A 19,981-nucleotide genomic window follows, 5' to 3' on the forward strand; every position below is an offset into this window, starting at 1 on the left:
AAAAACTTTTGCCTTATCTTTGGCATCAGCTATACTCCCTGTTCCTCCCCTTTTTGAAAGGGTTTATTATGAAAGTTGAGTTTCATGTTTCTTTAATGGAGTTACTGCTTCTTTTGTCTTTGTATCACCTTTCCTGGGCTGAGAAGAACAATGATCTGAATATTAATTTTTACAAGTATTTATTTTCGCAGCAGTGGCAGCTGAATTTCCCTGCTCTCTGCCCAGTGAAGAATGATTATTTTGAAACTCTATCAGTTCCCTGATGTAATTCAGCATATGAATGCACAAAGGGTTATCCCAGTACCACAAGGCAGGAGGGCAGCAGCAGAAGCTGGGAGCCTGAGTAGAAACTGTTTAAGAAAGCAAACGCCCAAGAAATGTGTATGGATCCACTGTCTTAGCCTCTGATTTTAATATTTTCAATATATTCTTGTAGTCATTTGTGTTTATGCAAAATCAATGTAAAAGACTACCCAGCTGGAATAGCAGTGGTTTATTATCAGGAGTGGAAAGGAGCACTTGAGCTGCACGGCAGTGTGGAATCAGGGCTCTGGCAATGTAGTTTGATAATACATGGCATGCACAGACAATAGCAGTCTAAACAATATCACTGGCTTCCCTCAGTGATTTTCTAAAGCTGTTTCAATGCAGTAACTGCATCAGCACAAGTCAGGGTGGCCCTGAGGACAGAGAGATGGGAAGAGGTTTCAGGCTGTGGTCAGGAAAGGATGGGAACTGTTTCAGCCAGTATAGCTACATATTGGCAAATCTTGGTCTGGTTATACTTGCAGTGTTAGATTAAAATCAGGTAGTTGATTCACTGTCACTTGCCTTCTGTCCCACTGTTCTGATGGTCACTGATGCCCTCAAAGCAAGAGTACCTGATCCTGTGAGCCAGCTTCTGAACTGCATTCATATATACAAAACAGGTGCTGCTGACAGATACTTCCATTTGGAAGGAGAAAAGGACACAGGAAACTACAAAACAGCCTAGCCAGAAATCGAAGAGGAGCTTTTCCTATCATTGTCAGGTCCAATTTAGGAAGTTGTTGCTTTCCCCATCTTTTCTTGCTACCCAAACAGTTACTCAATGACTCTGATCTTTGCTTCCTTGTTTTTCTGGTGATAACCATAAGAAATTTGGACTTTAGTCATGAATGAAAAATGTCACTGTAAGGAAAATCTGTGAAGGTTACAACATGTCAGAAAACAGATCTTTATATTTAAAATCACATAGTAAAACACAGTAAGATATGTAAGACCAACTGAAACAATATACCTGCAACATCTTAGCTGATTCATTCAAGAAATCCTCCACGCTCTGATTTTCAGGGTTAAATTTGTTAAGCTGTTGGACTATTATTGCAATATGTTTTCCATGGCTGACCATCTTCACCATGGAGAATCCTATAAATATAGTAAATCATTAATTTTTCATGCTTCTTTCAGTTGTAGCATAATGTTGATAGGCTCATAGAGAAGATATACTGCAGTAATGTAGAAGAGAACATTTAGGTCAAGCTTTCAAAATCACAGTCACTCAGCACAGCTAACAGGAGAAATAAGAATACAGTACAAACATCAATAAAGTAGAAGACATAATTACATATTTCTTATTCTGCAAATGCCTCAAAAGATCCTTAGGATGATACCTAAAATGGTTTCTGTACCAGGTTATTTGATGAAATTAGAGATAATATAAGAGAAAAGCATGAATTTTTGCATGTGTACTATACAGGTCCTATTTAATACTTTACTCTTCCTGGCGTGATGCAACTGAAAGCAAAATTTTAGTCTTAAATCTTATCACATATTGTTAATGACAATTAACAACAAAAGAATAGGAATAGAGAGATGGGGAATATAAGGAAGCAATGAGACAGTGTTGGTCAGCAAAGTGGGCATCGATCATGACAGATCAGTAGTTTAGGCCACTGTCAAGGTTTTTGAAGGCACAGCAGTTGGGAACTTTTTATGCTTGCTGCTTTGTTTGTGAAATGACTGGATTATATCTATCTTGAATGATGTCTTGCTCATATGTATGAGACTCTGCAGAACTGGATACCTAGATTTTAATGTTTGCGTGACAAGAACTATAATTCATTTGTTTATACACATCCACAGTGTGTATGAAAGACCAAGGATAGTAATGATCAGGGCTGAAAGTCATTAATTTGGTTTAGCAATGGGAAAAAATGAGCACAGAAGTAATATTCCACAGTGAGAATAAAAATACATATTTTAAAATCATACTTGCATTTTATATATCATCATATTCTGATGTTAGAAAAGAATGCTTGATCAAGATGATTCATTCCCACTGTGGTAAAGAGAATTCATTTCTTTTTGTAAAAGGATATTGCAACATTTCCTGATACAGTGTTTTTGTACCCTGCCTCTCAGCACTATCATACTCAATAATAATTGCCTAAACAGCATTTTTAATTACTAGTCTCAAACCACTGAAAAAAAGAGTTTGTCTGTGATTATGTTCCATATAGGCATTTAGCTACTTGGTATGACCAAGACAAAATGTCCAATTAAAAAAATGTCCAGCAAGACAGGGCTGGATGATGACAAGTGATGGAAAATAGAAAAGAAGAGGTGCTGCTGTGTCTGTCACAGGGGGAATCACCATTTCTCCACTCCCCTGAGACTCATGAGCTCTCTGCACCTGCCAAGGTTCTTACGCTCACAAGGCATTTTGGATAAAGGAGAGAGAAATACCTCTGTACTCATTCAGACTGAATCATAATTCACGCTCCAACAGCTCTACCAGTGACAAATATTTTTTCTTCTCGCATATCAGAAATAAGTTTGAGCTCTCATGCTCTGTACATGCTGATATTGAACCCCTTCCCTCCAAATAACAATCATTAAAACCAAAAACTGGAATATGAAAACTAAGACATACAGTTAATGCCTTGAGAACTCTGAGCATACAGGGGTTCTTAATAGAAAGAACTTCACTTGTGACTGCATTTAAACAAATTGCTATTATTATCATCAACACTTTAAAATATATACATCAGGAATAAAATGCTTTGTGTTATGACATGCACCTTTATTTCCACACAGCCATTTAGGAGAATAATCTAATTGCTATGTATAAAAATTATATAAGTTTATACTATGTACTACATGGTAGAAATTTTATTCCATTATCTGATGCAGAATTTCAGTTAAAGGAGGTAAGAGTGTGACTTAGCCTTATTTACAACGAAGCTTGGAGACATTTTGAAAGCAATTACATAAGATAAGACTAGCCAGAACTGTAGGGACTGGTTTCAATGACCTGAAAGATGCTGTCAGGTTTTACATTTGCTCCTCCAGAAAGACTGCTATTGCATTTCCTCTGATGAAAGCCGTCCTTAAAAAGTGGGCTGAACTAAGCCTCCCTGCAAAATTCAGTCAGATCAAGTAGCTTCTGCTCAAAATGGAATAGGTGTTTCTCTCAGCTGCGTGCTAGAAAAAGAGCGACTGAATATAGGGTGCAATTGTCCCAATGGTTACACCCTGCCATTCTCATTTATTCTGGACTTTTCCACATCGCTGACAGTCACCTGAGTGTAGCAGAGAGCAGTTCTGGGCACAGGTCCTCTTTTCAGCAGATTCCTCCCTTAAGGCAGCAAAGCATCAGATGGAAAACACTCACCCTGAGCAGCTATAGCCTGGACCTTATATTTATTTTTAATTTGCATATAATTCAGTGTTTTGCATACCTACCGGAGGTATTTTACTTGACAAGACACAGTATTTTTTTATCTAATACCTTGTAGAACTTTACAATTAAATATTCATTGTACAAAACCTTCAGCAAATAAGCTGTATTGTATTTACGAGATAGGTAAGCCAAAGGACACCAAGGCTGGCTACTTGCCCGAAATCAGAACAGTTCATGAAAGCTCTGGGAGCAAAGCCCAACAACCCTGCCTATAGTGTAACACAGGCCCCGTTAATATTTTCTGTTGTATTTATACGCACGTATAAACGAGTGAAGTAGTCACAAGCCTGCCCAGGGCACCTGACACTTTCAGACATCGCGCATTGCACCCATTTTTGTTTTCGGAGGTATCACATACGGTGACAGCTACCTTGCGGCCGGCTGACGCCCGTGAGGCCGCGGGGGTGCGGCACCCCGCGCCCCAGGGCGGGCGCCGCCGCCTGAGGTAAATGCGCGAGCGCGCAGCGGCCCCCGCCCCCAGGGGCGGCCCCGCAACCCGGCGCTGCCCGGTCCCGTACCTGGCTGCCCTTGCCAACTCGGGCGGCCGCCTACGTCCCCGCCGGAGCCCAACACCGATCTCTCAGCGCGGCGGGACCTTCCAGCCGCAGAGACTCGGCTGCAGCTGCCGGCGGATCGGCCAGGCCCGGCCCGGCGCCGTTGCTAAGGGGCGCAGGGGCTGCTGGGAGCTGTAGTTCTCCCGCGCGCCCGCTTTCGTATTGGGGAACGGCCCGATAGGGGGCAAAGAACTTCCCGGCCGGGAAAAAAGATGGCGGCGATTGTTTGCTGCCGTTGCCAAGCAACTCGTTCCGCCACTCCTCGATTTTTGTGCTCACGGGCTGCTGTAATCAATCATCCGATTACCACGCGCTCGGGTAGGGATGACTGTCCCAAGTAGGGGCTTGCTCTCCTCAAACGGCCACGCTCAGCTTTGGCCGCGGAGAAGACAAGTCCCGGCATCCATCGGGCTACGGGGGCTTTCCACCGCGCCTCCGGCTGCTGGGCGTGGCATGCTGGGGCACGTAGTCTCTCCGCCCCCCTTCCCGTGTTACGCAAATGAGCAGTCGAGTGGGCGGGGCGACTTCTCCGCGGGGCCGTCCCCGGCCGCCATCCGATTGGTCGCGGGGACAGGAGCCAGCGGGGAGGGAGAGAGTGGGCCAGCCCGCGCGCATGCGCCGGGGGGCGCTGCTGCCGGCCACGCAATGTTTTGGGGGCTGTCAGCGAGGCGCGGAGTCCTCAGTGCCGGCGGCCGGTCCCTGCTTTGAGGCGAGCGCGCGGCGCCCGCGCTCCGCAGCGGCTGGCGGCCACTGCCCGGAGGAGGAGCAGGAGCGGCGGCGGCGGCGGCGACGACCACCAGCCGGCGGAGCCTCCCGGCGAGGGGCAGGGCTCGCGCCGGTCCCTCGAGCGGCGCGGGCGGGGAGACGGCAGCCCCTGTGGCAGCGGCAGGCGGCGGGGTGGCAGCGGCCGCGGTGATGATGAACAGGTTCAGAAAGTGGCTCTACAAACCCAAGGTAAGTTGTGAGGAGCCGCCGTTGCCCGCCGCTGCCCAGCGGTACCTCGGCTCGCCTCCCCCCGGGGTCACCCCCAGCCCGCGCTTGGGAAGTTGAGGCGCGGCGGTGGGACGCGGACCAGGCGCGCAGCCGCGGCGCTGGCGGCCGTGGGTCGTTTCGCGGCGGTGCTTAGCCGGGAGCCGCCGCCGCCACCGAGGAGGTGCGTGAGGTCGGCGCGGAGCCGGGTAGGTCCGCTTGTTTTGGGACGGGTCCTGCTGGACGTGGTCCGTGGCGGTTCCACGGGAGGGTCGGGGCGCGCGGGGCCGCGGAGCGGGCGAGCGGCTCGTACCGGCGTGCGCGGACCCGCTCGCCCGCTGCGGGGGGAGAGATGACAAAGCAGAGCGTGTGCCGCGGGGCTGCTTGGGGCCGGGGCGGGCAGGGGGCTCTCCCCGGCCCCGCGGAGCCGCCGGGGGGGCTGTGCCGGGCCGGCGGGCGCTCCTCGGCCGACCTGCTGCCGGCTCTTCCCCGAGGTCTGCGTATAGCCGGCGGTTCGGAGGCTCCTGCTCGGCTCTCGGCGTCCTACCGAGAACTACTTCATAAAAAAAAAAAAAAAAAATTGTTGAATGGTGCTCTGTAGGTGTGTGTTTTCTGCTCATTTCTTTTCGTTTTGAAATTCTTGGAAGGAATCCAAGAATCATAGCTTGCTTTGGAATTAAATTATCATCATCTGGCACGAGTTAAATAACAACTGTCTGGAGAGTGATCTTGTCTCACATGTGATGTTCAGATCGTGTATGAAGGGCATTACTGATTTTGAACATCTACAGCATCCTTTTTTTTTCCTCCAGGCGTTGCAGCAGTCAGTGTACTTTCTTACCTTACGAAGCACTTGATTTAATTCTTTGTCCCTGTCTGTCGCTACCCGTGTTTTTTTTTTTTTCATTACGTTTTAATTTAAGTAATAGCGTTAAGCCTTGTTTCTGTAAGTCTTCCATGCACACAATTCTTTCGCTCGGATTACAGCCAGTATGCTGGGTTTAAAAAAAAAAAAAAAAGTCGAGGTGATAGTGCAAAATAGAAGTTCAGATTTTGCTGGCTTTATGGATTTTGTATGTAGTCATAACCCTGGTGAGTACTGTTGAAGAACACATACTTGTCTGATATTGCTGCTAATAACTGAAAGGAAAGTAATTTAGAGGTGAAGTAACTGAAAATATAGTAGCAAATTACAGGTAGCTTTCAATAAACTTTGTTATTTATCTTTTATACCAAGGAACAACTAAGAGTTAATGAAAAAAAAGAAATATTGGTAATCTTAAATGCAGAAGAAATAATTCCAAATATAGCTTTTGTCACTATTTTTTATCAAAACTAATTAGATTTCACATTAACTTTCTTTCCAACTGCATTTTCATCTTCTTATTATAAAACTTACTTATTAATATGCTGTTCCTGTGTTGGATGCTGAACATACAGCATACAAGGTCTGTGTCAAACAGTATATGTTTATATTTTTGTGGGACTTTTATGTGGTAAATGAATTTCCCAAGCCTGTTGCATGACACTGGGCCTCATATATGTAACATTTACTACTGTTAGTTTAAAACCAGCAACGTGTCTCTTTTGCTGTGAGTGTATACTACCTTTGCAGATAGTTTTCGTTATTTTCAGTAGCTTATTACATCATTTTTGTACTTGTATTCAAAATGGGCTACTGGTAAACTGTAATAATATGTGTTCCTTCAAAAATAAGCTTTTTTTTTTCTCCTGTGCCTATTGGATTTGTATGGATAATATAGTTAAACACACAGAAGCTTCAACAGCACTTTTTGTGCTTTTATTCAAAATGGGCTACTGGTAAACTGTAATAATATGTGTTCCTTCAAAAATAAGCTTTTTTTTTTCTCCTGTGCCTATTGGATTTGTATGGATAATATAGTTAAACACACAGAAGCTTCAACAGCACTTTTTGGTTAGAAAGTAAAATGGAGGAGCCCGCATTTAGAGACTAACTTTACTGGTTATACTACTTGCTTTCCTATTTTGTCAAGGAATCCTTAGGATTCCTTCACATAAGGTTAGTGGGTTCCACAGTCCATTTTGAAACATTTTTGAATATGATGCACTTTGAAGATGACAATTTTGAATATTTATTCTGCTGGGGGCTATCACCACTAGTGACTTGTGTTGCTTAGTTATAATATGCTGTTAAGTACTTCAGATGCCAGGTACATTTTATCAGTTAGATATTGCTACTACCAGTGATGGAGAATGCTTCTTATGAAGTATTCCAGATCTTAATATCATATAATAGAACCTCTGCGTGGCAGCAGATTTTGATGCTACTGAGCATTTGGCCTATGGCTCTGCCATTCAAAGATACTTTCGAAGGCAGAGGGGGCTGGCATCAGAGCGCAGCAAATTGATGGTACAGCCCGTTCAGGAGTGTGAATATATGGTTTAGCTTAATCCCAGGGGAACTGTTTCATAATTCTTCCTAAAAAAACCCAACCCCAGAATATGTGAACTAATCCATCTTAATCTTTGTAGATGGGGGAGACGAGGAAATGGAATAGAGCAGATAGTTTTGTAATTCCATCTTGTTAATCACTATCAGGATAATCGTCAAGTTACTGTGAGATGCAGGGACGTGCATCTAGGCAGAGGTATTTACTTGGTAACTGCTGCATCTCTCCCTGAATGTACCACGGATGGGAGAGAAAATGTGGGTGTAGGAAGTGGAAAGTCTTGACTAATATTGTGAGCATGTCACGAGAACAGCATGACTTTCCTAGATCCTGGTGCAGTCAGCGCTCTTCCTGTCCAGCCCTATTCTTCAGGTATGCTGATATACCAGATTTTAATAACCCAGATCAAATGCCGATGGTAGAGGTAACTGTAGAATGAAATAAATAGCAGTGACGTGATCTCTGTAGCTGGTAGGAGGCAGACTTTTAACTGATGTATTAGAGACGGAGCAGAGATGAGATTTTGCTTCCAGCCTCCTCCACCACATCAATTGTTATTTAATTTTTTAAATGTTTTCTGTAAGATGTGTTTTCCTTTTGGGTACTGCAGATTGAATGCGTGAAGTTTTTGGAGGGGGAGGTGGTGTTTGCTTTTGAACCAGGAGAAAATGCAGAGGAGTGATTTGAAGCAATACTGTTCCTGAACTGCAGCACACTCGTGAAACAATGGCCACTCTGTTTGACCTCCTCAGGACACTGCAGGCTTCCCAGGCACTGCCACCTTTCTGAGAAAAAGGATGATTCCTTCTAAATCAAAATATTTGTCTCTATGCATGGATACAATAGACATATTTCCTGTCATGTCAGGGAATTTCTTATCTTGTACCTTCTGCTGCTGGAGCATTCCACAGGTGTCAGGTCAGAACCTGCTCCTGGGCAGATCTGAGCATCCAGCAAAAATACAGAACTGGACTGATTTTGCAGAGTTTTGAAATGCTTTTGATATCCAAAGTATGCAGAATAATTTCTGTGAATGTTGCTGCTTAAATCTAGAGATTAGCTTGAAAAAAGCGTGGGTAACTTATCTCACTGGGGTAGCTCTCTTGAATTGAGCTCAAGTGTATTTATATTTTGAAAGAACTGTTTAGTGTTTGATGGGGAGGAAGGGGGGGAATAATCTGTCTCTAACCACAACTTCAAGATGTTATTAATCTGTTTAGCGTAACAGACTGAAACACCTTTAGTGTTTGTTACTTTTTAATTTTTTTTTTTAAATATTGCTTATTTTGTGTTTACATCTATGAATCTGAATAAACGTTTACCTGGGAAACAAAAGCCAAGGAACATGTGTTTTTCACTAGACCTTACCTTCTTTTTTTGATATTTCAGTTGTGCATTCGCTAACCTAATTTTGCTCCTAGTTTCTTTTACACAATAAAAGAATGAGGACTTCGTGTCGTAAATGTTGAAGAACTTCTTTATGTTCCTATAAGTCACACAAAATTCACAGTCCTTGGTAGTAAAGATACTGCTTTGTGAGTGTTTTGTCCCAGTTAAATGATGCTCACAAGGCTTGCATAAGCCTGGAGGTTTTGTATGATTTTTTTTTTTTTTTAAACACATCTTTATCTAAGATTGGCCAAGGTACAGTTGTGGAGTTAGTGTCTGTTTTAAGTAAAAGGCTGTGTAACTCCCACGGGGGTGTGAAGATGGGTTTATGGAAAGGGCCTCAACTTGTACCTAGGAGTGAACACTTACTGATAAGTAGGTACTCAGCAGACCTCTTTCATATGCTTCGGAGGTTATGTGCCTTCTCCCTCTGGAGTGCTTGGAGATGCTGAGAACTGTAGTTGCTATCTTCCTGGGTATTTGTTCTGAAATACTTTTCATTGGTTTCTTTTTTTTAATCTGATAATTACTTTCTGCAGCTGGGTGAGCAGATCCACCTTCAAGGCAAGAGGTTCTTGCTTCCTGTTAACATGCTTCAGCAATGGTGCTCTCTGATCAAAAGTAGTATTTAGGGATAAGTGGAATGGCTGGTACGTGGAGAAGGCTTGTTTCTGTGTTCATGCGTAGTGCCTTTCTCTAACTTTAAGGGCCTTCTTACTAAGCTACATCTTGCAAAAGTAAGCCACAGCTAGTAATAATAGTTGCTAATAATAGTTGTTAAAGTTGATTTTGGAAAAAAAATAGGTATGCTAGTTTAAAAAATGGATTTAAAACAAGAGATAGTAACTGGGTATTTTGGAAGAAGATCCCATGCCAGTAGGAGAGAGCATTCACAGGGGATCAAGATCAATCCTGTAAAGTAGAAAAGTGAGAACTAATGGCAAAAAAACCCCAGTATCAAATGACCTCTAGGAGTTTCTGCATTAATTTACACAAGTGTTTAAAAAAAAAAAAGTCCTAGGTGAGTGTTGAACATTAAAAGCTATGCATAAGGTAATCTTTCTCAGTAGTGTTGTCAGGATTGCTTAGTGGCAGAGCTGACTCTAAGAAGTAAAAGATGTGAAATACAATAGGAAATAGTCAAAACGGAGTTATTTTTTTTAAAAGATGAGAGGAAACACGTTTGTAGGAATTTGAGTTGGAAAAAATTGGTTGTAAGTAGAAAAAGAGGAAGAGGTCTTTAAAGATAATAGAAGTGTGAACTCTACAAGAACGGAAGATAGTAAAAATTACACAGTTGACTATGTGCTTAACATACGGCGAAGAGCGTTTTTAAAGTTGGGTCAGTAGAATGAGATGCAGGAAGAGCAAGGATTATTTTAAGTGTTGTTTTGATGGAAGGAAATGGTCAGAAATGAAAAAGGCTGAAGCTGCTGGAGTAGGCAAGCAAAATTGAGACTAGTTTTGGGGGAGTGAATGAAAAAGGAAAGATGATTTTACAGAATGATAGGTAGAAAGCAGTTAGCATCTTATTTTAGCTAGAATTTCAGAATCTTAAAAGTGAAGGGTTTGATCTTTACAGAAGAGAACTAGAGCAAGTTCAATTGTGGGAAAAATGTCTTAGAGAAAACCACTTGAATGGAGAGTGAAAGAAAAGGTAAATGCTATTGGTAGCATAAAGCTTCTTTTTACTGATGCCGTACAGTAATCAAAGCCTTTGGGCACAGCAGTTTGTGGACAGAACTTGTTATTTAATGCAATATTTATGTTAACATCTAATGACTTTCAAAGACAGAAGAATAAGAAGTTTTTCTTACTTAAGGGAAACAGCAATTACTGGGTTTTTGGAAATCCACTATTTTCATGATCAGATCTTTGATCTCAATTATCTGCTTAATTATTCTTGTTGCTACTGTCTGATCAGAGGCTGCAGCTATTGAACCACATTAATCACTGCTATTGATAACAATCCTGAGGAAGGCAACTTATAAATTGGCATATGTTACTCATTTTTAGATTTTTGCATACTGAATTACTTCATTTTAGAAGCACCATCTAGTGGCTTGAACAAAAGTGTGGAAACTAGTAATTCTTTGCTGTTTTATTCTAGCTCTGCAGCTGGCTGAAGATAATTGCCTGCAGTCATATTGTTTCTTAGCCTTCGTTTTTTTACCTGTGTCTGAAAAAGGGAAGTAGGTGACTATTGCAGTTGTCTATTAAGAGAATTGCTTGGCTGTTCTTAATTACTCTGATGCGAGAGAAATACATACACCTTGCAAAATTATTTTTGATCTGGATTACTGTGAGCAGAGTCATACCATATCAGATCAAAGGTCTGTCGAGCCTGGTGTGATGTCTGGTGGTTATCTTTTTCTCAGTGTCCTGTAACAGATGCCTGGGGAAAAAAGATGAGATGAATAGAAACTGATATTTCCCCTGGGCTTTCTCTTAAACTTGTGGTAGTCTGCAGCATAGAAGTTTCCTGAGCTGCAGATTGTACCCTTATAATTCAATAGCTCCTGAACATTTTTCCTTGAAATGTCTAATCGGTTTTCAATTCATTTATACTTCTGGTCTCCAGAATGACTACTGACTTCTCAGTGCTTAAAGCTGAGTTTCATTCTAGTGAGGTAAGCATTTTCTTCATAAACTTTCTCAAGCAGCCATTGATGTCACCTAATGTGTCTCTTGTCCTGCAGACTATCTTCTTCTCTTTCTCTTGGAAACTTGTTTTGGGTGTTTAGATTCTGTTCCCCTCCTCCTCCCATATGGTGGTACTTATCAGGATTTGGAAAAAAATGCTTTTTAATGATCACAATGCATTCTTTCTAGGTTATTTAGAAGAACGAAAAAAACCAAACCTGCCAAAAATACCCTCTGCATTGGACCAAAGAAGAATATTTTCCTACTGAACTGAAAAATAAACAGTGAAAATACTTTTGACATGCTTTATCTAACTGCCTTAATAGTTATGAAGATCTACTTTATGGCAGTTGTGCTAGTGACATTTAAATTCATTCAGTAAAACTATTTTTAAATAATGATGTTAAATTAATTGAAGGCTCATGTTTTGAAGACTGGCCAATGTGAAAGAGCAAGTTTCTAGAGCCTGGTCATTTTACTGGAGGATGCTGCTAAATTGGAGTTTCTTACCTGTTCTCAGCTGAATTTTTTTTTTTTTTACTTTCAAGATGAAAACAAATATTCCAACTCTTTATTGTATCTAAAATTACATGCCAGGGATATTTGGTATAATGACAATATGCCCTCTGCTTGCATTGAGGAAGTGAGCTGCTGCATTCCGTGCTAGCTGAAGCTGTTGAATCCTATAAACTCAAGCTATCCCCAAGTCAGCTAAAGCAAAGCACTTAACCTATGTCTGATGGATAGCTCGGGGTAATAGAACACAGTTTTCCTTTGAGGCAATGTCAGCTGCCTGCTGTTCGAAAACAGGCGAGTGACAAGAGTTGTAATGCATTTCAGAGGTTTAGATTTAGGATATAGGAAAGAGTGAGTTTTGACGGGAGAGGGACTGTTTGGGCAACTTAGATACAGCCTTCCTGTCTCAGTACACCTTGCTGCTATAACTGGAAGGTCTTGCTCTTATTTATTCGTTTTGATGATGTGGGTCAGACTTGCTACATTCTGACTGTGTATTTCTGTTCTACCCTGCAGGCTATAGGATTTTCCTCCTTCTCTCCCCAGTAGTTACTTTTTTGCATTACTTCCTCAGGCTTCTAGCCTGGCAATTTTTCTTGATCTTTCTGATTCTATTGATGGTGGTTCTTACTCCAGTTCCTCTACATTCACCATCCTCTACTCCCTGTAGTATTATTGCTTTTGATCCTGTTTAGGAGTAAGGTGCCTTAAAAAGCTCATCGACAGGAACCGAGTTATGAAAGGAAATAGGATTCTGCAGTGAGGCTGTTAAAGTGCCTAACAATCTACAGCAAGGACTGCTGACCTCTGAAAGCGTCGTGTAGGGACTACCTCTACTTGGCTCTTTATAGGACATAAACTCATTTTTCTTTTCTCTCACAGGGCCTTCATCCATACTTGATAGCTGTTCAGAATGAGTGAAGTAAGAGTGAGCATCAGGTTGGTTCCCTGTACACCACACTGGGTGAATGAAAGGAAGGCAACTGGGGAAAAGGACACTGAAAGGGAGACAAGTGAAAAGGATAGGGGTGAAGAAAATGCTTGGGATAAAAATGTAAGAAAAATAGTTTGAGAGAGGAAAAAAAGGAGGATTACTCTTCTACTCTTTCAAAATGCCTGCTCTTTATTTTCAAATGAGACACAGGTTAATTTAAATTGGGGTGATGTTTATGCTGGAATGTGTTAATTCCTGCCATTGACTGGCACTTTGATCTCTAAGAATTATAGGTGGTTGTAGCTAAACTAACCGGATGCTCAGGGTGTTCTGCATTTCTGCTTTGCATTCTTCTAATTTTCACCTTCCTTTGTAAACCTTTTAATGTAGGAAATGTTTCCTGACTGAAATTCTGAAGTTCATCAGATGTTCAAAAACCCAGTTTATTGAGGTTATTGTATCCTCCCATTAAAGGAGCTGAGCATAAAAGGGGTCTTGCATGTTTGTCATCTAGGAATCTTTTTTTAGGAACGGTATGGGCACTCATATCGGTGCCTTTTTCTCTAATTCTCCTTCTGTAAGCACCATTCTCCTGGCAGAAATTTCACCTTGCTGTATTAGTCCAGTTGCTGGAGTTTTGTGTGCTCTTACCATACAAATAAGAACATGCTTCCTCTAAAAACCTCCAAATCCTCTCAAAGCACTGTCTGCTTTTACTTTATTTTCAAGATTCATGTATCAAGAGTGTCTGCACTGGTGAACATATTTATTTTTTTAAGTATTTTTTACAAAGCTGGACCAGTATACCTGATGTAGTTGACAGCCTTACAAAAATACCTTGACGCAATTGAAATGATGTCATGTTGTGGTGCAAGATGGATGAAAGTCCTTCAGGAATAAGGAAGAGTTGATAAAATGTAAGGAGTAGGAAAAAATGTTAAGGGCTGTCAAACAAATTTCATCTTGAACCCATGATTTATTTTGCTTTGTGTTTTAAGAAATGTTGCCTGTCCTCACTGAGACATAAGAGATGAAGTGGAAATAGTGACTAGGTTTTTCTGTGTCCCTTAGTGATGGCTGATCCATGTTCATCCTTGAACACATGATGGTGTAGTTACATGAGTGTAGATCCTGTGAGGACGTGTGGTGCCATAGATGAAATGTATTGCATTCTTGGAGCATAGGCTCCGTTGGCTGATTTTAAAGAGGTACTAGAAAGTTTCACATGGATTTTTCTGGGAGTTTTGTTTCCATTTGATATGTATGCTTCTGGTGGTGAGTTTGGCCAAATCTGGAGGTCTGTTCTGAAGACTTACAGGTAGCAGTGGGTTCTTTCAAGGTACTTTCAAGGAATGATCTTCCTGTGCACCTCATAGCTATCTTAAAATTTTTGTATAAAATTCAGCGTAAGAATGTTATGTCATGATCACCAGCAAATAATTGGAAGAGGGCAGGTTATTTGATGTGCTTTATATTAAAATGTGCATATTGTTTGTTTATTGACAGGTGTTCACTGTTATAATTGTTAATTTGTCTAATCTTCTTTATATTGAAGTGATTATTGAGCATTTTGTTCAGAACTGATGTGTTCATGTTGGAGACTGATTTCAGGTAGCATGGGGGTGTTTTGGAGGCATTTTATGGAAGGGTGTTGATTGTAGTTTTATGGTACTTTTTTTCCTACTCGTTTGGTCTAAGCAGCTGATTGCATATATTTGAGGAAGATAAATTATATCCAGAGCAAATGTTCTCCATTTCAGTAAGACTGGCTTTTGATTTAATGGGGTTTTGTTTGTGGGTTTTTTATTATTGTTGGGTTTTGTGTTTTTTTTTTTTTCCCTTAGCCTATATCATACCTCTCTATGTTGAAAAGTTTTGTTCACTGTTTGCGATGGCTTCTCTTTCCCTAACAAAGACATTACTTCCCCCCTAGAATTTTTGGGGGGTTTTGTACATAATTGCAGACTTGCTACAAATTTTTTTCCCTCTTGATTTCAATCAGGATACTTGACAAATACTATACTGGATAGTACTGGTGACAGGAGGAAGACAGGTATGGAAGTAGAAAGGCAGTAGGCTCTCTTTTCCACTTCTCTTGCTAGAAGAGGCAAGGAAGCAAGGCTTGTTATTGGGCATTTATCTTTATTTCAGAGCATATATTTGTTCCCTGGACACTTTAATTTTTTTGTCCAGTTATTTTTAAAGGTATGTTTTCTGAATTAATTGGCCACAGTATCTCCTTTGATAATGAGTTTCTTTAAGAAGGCCTTAGCCTTGGGTTGTATCTATTTTTTTTCAGTTGATTTCTTCTTTCCCTATTGAACTTTGAGAGTTACTATTTGGCACTTCCATAGTAGACAGTGCTGTGTATAGTTCGTAACAAGAAACCAGTAAATTAATGTTAAAATAACTCATACCTCTGAATTTTAAAGTATTTTTAGATATGGAACTGGGATGTAACTTTTTAAAAAAGCTATGACATGTTTTTCAGTATAAGAAATTAAAAGAATTTTTTACTGTACATTAAAAATGTTAATTTCTTGATGTAATATGTGTATCAATCTATATATACACATACATATAATGTATTGTTCTGATGTCAACAAACAAATGTAGGTGAACTGAAGGTGCCTAGTTCCTTTTGTTTCCTACATGAAACAAAGAGGCAAATTGTTTAAATTCAGCTGACTTGACTGGTGCTTAATAAGCTTTTTATTAGTTTAGAAAAAAATGTCTCTGATAGATCTTAATTCCTGCTTGTTGAAAAAAGATAAACTGTGTAAGACTATCATAAATAATACTTCATGAGTGCTCCTGAAGAGTTAATAGGTGACACACTTTCTCCTGGAAACATTAGTTTTAAGGTAAGCAAGCTAAGCACAATTTTTGCTTAAGCCCAGAGTAATTTGTTATCAGTCAGGTCACGCAATGAAATACTGTGAGGTTGGTTCCAGCTCTTTTTATAGTTATTTCTCTTTGTGTCTGTATCTCTCTCTCTCTCTGTGTGCATGTGTGTTGTGTGTGGTGCAAAACTTGTGTATCATCTGTGTGTCTTTCAAATACAAATAGTCATTCTCCCTAGCTTTCAAATGGGGGACCGAGGCATGAAGGTGAGATGAGGTTATTTAGTGCCCTTAAATGTAAGCCAATGGCCAAACTAGCCAGATAAGCTTAATTTGGGGGTTTCTTAGCCCTTTTATTCCTCATTAGCTATTTTTCCCTGTCCACTACTTTGTATGAGATTATTTTTCCTTTTAGGTTACACTGCAATAACATTTTACAGCTGAAGCAGCAGACCAGATTGTATGCACTTTGCTATTCAAAGATTGGAGTGCAACTTACATGTTGCCATATGTTAAGATTCACTGTCCAACTCTTGTGTGCAAATGAGAACATATGGAAGATAGGTAATGGTGATTTTCAACTGTTAATTAGTCGTGTTTAAACCAATGCCTCACTAACCATGCCTCCAATCAGTTCTGTCTGTCTTCCTCATCTCCCCCTTGTGGTAAAATCACTGGTGTATGTTGACATGCAAAGATTCTGGAGCTGGAAAAAAGGTTTTCTTCTACTGAAATGCTTCTGTAATTTGGAGGGGGGAGTGTATCTTCCAAGTAAATATCAGTCTGTGAGTCCTAAGTGCAAAGTACAGAAAATTGATTTCATTGGGGTGGGGTATTTTGCTTAGAGATGTCACTTTTTTTGTTTGTGTAAAAAAAAAAAAAAGTTGATGTGATAAGTGCCTCATGAAGTAGGAAATTACAAGTGTCTCAAATGCTGGCATCTGTGATGTATATAGGTTTTGCAGCGTTGGATAAAGGTTTTGTCAGCAATGACTAAACTTTACCTTTGAAGCTGTTCACTGCAAACTCTTCTGATACAATGTGAGTCTGCCTTATCGTTACCCCGTGTCAAAAGCTTGATTACTTAACTCTGTTACTGTATACTGCTATGACTCGCTTCTTTTACTGCTTATTAGGCAACTTGTTATTATAATGACCTAAATCTTCCCTGAAGTACTGTAAGATACGGTCAAATGTATTAGTGCAGTAGTGATCCCTTCAGAGCAAAGGGAGACGCATTCCTTTTCCCCAGTGCTCACAGTACAGGGCTCCTATCAAGAATCTTTGTGCGCGCCCCTTGTGAATTTTAAGTCGACCAAGAGTAACGGAAGTGCAGAGGTGCTGCTGGTGCTTCAGCTTATGGCCATGTGCTTCTGTCTTAACTCCTTGCTGTTAATAAGGAGTTAAGTGCTTGTTCTTGATGATCTTGGAGGTCTTTTCCAACCTTAATGATTCTGTGATTCTAGTACTGGCAATTGTGTGGGCATGTTGTGCGTTGGCTCAGCTTTCTGACACAGGTGGAAACTTATTTACCTTGTTTTGTATAATTTTGTAGAGTTAGTTGTCAGCTTAATCGAGGAGAGGGGTAGCACGAACTCCTCTTTTAGTGGCAGCATGGTCTTCCTATTACCTTGTACTAACTATGGAGCTGCATCTTCAGTGTCGTTAGTGCTTGTTTCTTATGCTATATTCATAATAGAAATAATGGTAAAATGAAACCCTAATCCAAAATGCACCTATTCTATTGCTCTTTCTTTTTGTATGAAAGATGTTGATTCCTGTAATGCAGAGAACAGTCTGAAACCCTGGTGAAGTCACATGGGGACTAGGAGTTGCACTCCTGATTCAATTCTTTACCGTAAAACAGGCTCACCCAGAGTTATTTTTAGGTGACATTAAGGTGCAGAACATGTATAAAATGTTAATGCAAGTAAGCTTACAGTGACAAAGGCACAGACAATTTGCTGGAAGCAAAACTCTGTAGAGGTAGTGAGGCAAGACAGTGAGCTATGAAAGGGCAGGGTTTTCAGGTTCTTGAAGTACTTTATGCTTTGAGCTAGCTGTTTTTTCAAAAAAAATTTGTGAAGGTACTAAAGCATTTGGTTAATACTCTATTGTGTTTTTGGCATATCTGTTCTGTTTCAAGTTCATTATATGAATTGTCAAACCTAGAACTTGCTAATTTGGGGCTTTGAGCCGGTAAAATGAAGGATCAGCTAATTACACTATTTCAACATTTAAAAAAAAATAAATTTCAAAGCCTTTAAAAGTCTTTATTTAATGTTCATCAGCTGGCTCAGAATTAATATATTTAAATGGCAGTATTGTCAGATAATGTAACACTTTCCATTGTGTGCTTACTGGGATGAGATTGAAAAAACTGTAAAAGAAAGGGAATAAGTACAAATCCTTGTTAAATTTAATTTTAGCCAAAATAAGACTTTTTTGTGTGTGTTTTAATCTGCACTTTGCTTACTTGAAAAGTAGCAAATAAAACTTCTGCAGTGCTAAATAAAAAAATAAGATCTGGGATACAAAAATAGAGGTACTCTCTTATTTTGTGGATTCCTGCACCCCGCCCCGCAAGAGTAAAGCACTATCTGCACAAGCCACTTCATTCTGCACTGAGGGCGCGTTATAGTGGTATTGGGTGATCAGAAAAAGAGCTAAAAGCTTTGCTGTTTTTGAGGAGGTACTCTAAAAGTAGCAGAATTTTCTTCTAGGGACGTTATTTGCTTAAGGAACTTAGGAGCAATATGTTTGATGATACGTGTTTCCAAGTCTACGTGCCTGCCTTCCCCACTCTGCAGTCCATTAGATCCATGTGGAGCAATTAGGTGTTTGTATCTTAGGTGCAGGAAGAAGATAATGTTATGGAGAAATGCTGCCTTTCTAGATGTTATTCCCACTCAGAACACCTTCTGGTGATGTGGGGAAAAAGAATTTTTTTGATTCTCATCATCTTTCTGTCTGGATAAAGCAAGGTGTTAGGGGAAGTCTAATCTTAACCTGCCTTCAAAATTTTTTCCAAATTCTAATTACTTCTGAAAAATCAATGGGTGATTTGCAGAGGAATGTGGGGATTGAACTGTCTCTAAGTAGTGTTGGAGCACCCTCTGCAGCCTCGTAATATTTAAATGAGGTTTGTACGTTTCTGGTGATAGATTAGTGGTATGAATATCCAAAAAGGAAAATTAAGTATCCAGGTGCTTTATACTGCTCTACAGACCCATCAAAGTACAGTGGTAGATCCTTAGGTAAAATAATTACTTAGCATGTTGTAGACCTTTTGTGTCTATTTTCCTACTGTACCTCCCCTGGAAAGAAAACTCTCAGCACTTGCTGTAGGCTCAGTGAAGTTCAGGCTGAAAAGTAAAGAATAGCATGTCTAACAGGAATTGTGTGAGAATTAGTTCTGTATGATGGGCAGATTATAATTATTTATAATTATTATTTGTTTTTCTATTTATTATTTATATATTTAATAAAGTGGGGAGGAAGGCTTAAGTAGTCCCCTTTTGGACTGCCAGTTTACTGCCTTATGATCACAAGCTTCCAGGATTTTGTAACCTATGAGTCATTTGAGAGCTCCATGTTCAGCAACAGACTAATCACTGGTGTCATGCTGGGACATTGATTCAGGTCAGGTTGGAAAAGCGTGTGGCCAAGTATATTTCCAGTGCTATGGGCTTTTTGCAAACATCTGGGTTTCTTCTAATCTGCTGTTGAACAGCCTGACCTTCCTTAATTTGAGCCACACTAGGTTGCAGAATAATGTGTTGTAAGGCATTCAAGTCTGCACAGCTGAGCCAGGAACAACTTGTGATTTGTTTTCATAGGTGAATGCTGTTCTTAACATACAACAGTAATTTAATCTTTTTCTGTAGTGTCTTATTAAATCAATGACACTGTGTATATACCAGGATCATGTCAAGCCTTCTGTGTTTCTTCAATATCTTTAAACGATTTGTTCAGAA

At 40.5% G+C, this 19,981-nt stretch overlaps 2 protein-coding genes across 2 annotated transcripts in view; one reads left to right on the plus strand and one right to left on the minus strand.

Moving 5' to 3' along the window:
- CFAP99 (cilia and flagella associated protein 99) overlaps positions 1–1,399 on the minus strand; it is a gene marked incomplete at both ends in the record, with an annotated part of 58,421 nt that extends 57,022 nt beyond the window's left edge. The window contains one exon of the mRNA XM_081999248.1: positions 1,280–1,399. Coding sequence (XP_081855374.1) covers positions 1,280–1,399 — 120 coding nt within the window. The remainder of the gene's footprint in view (positions 1–1,279) is intronic.
- A 3,794-nt stretch (positions 1,400–5,193) lies between these two features.
- The window catches only part of ZFYVE28 (zinc finger FYVE-type containing 28), a gene marked incomplete at its 5' end in the record, with an annotated part of 165,069 nt that continues 150,281 nt past the window's right edge, over positions 5,194–19,981 (plus strand). The window contains one exon of the mRNA XM_081999561.1: positions 5,194–5,232. Coding sequence (XP_081855687.1) covers positions 5,194–5,232 — 39 coding nt within the window. The remainder of the gene's footprint in view (positions 5,233–19,981) is intronic.

The sequence above is a fragment of the Phaethon aethereus genome (assembly GCF_964289735.1).
Source record: "Phaethon aethereus genome assembly, chromosome: 4".
Taxonomy (NCBI): domain Eukaryota; kingdom Metazoa; phylum Chordata; class Aves; order Phaethontiformes; family Phaethontidae; genus Phaethon; species Phaethon aethereus.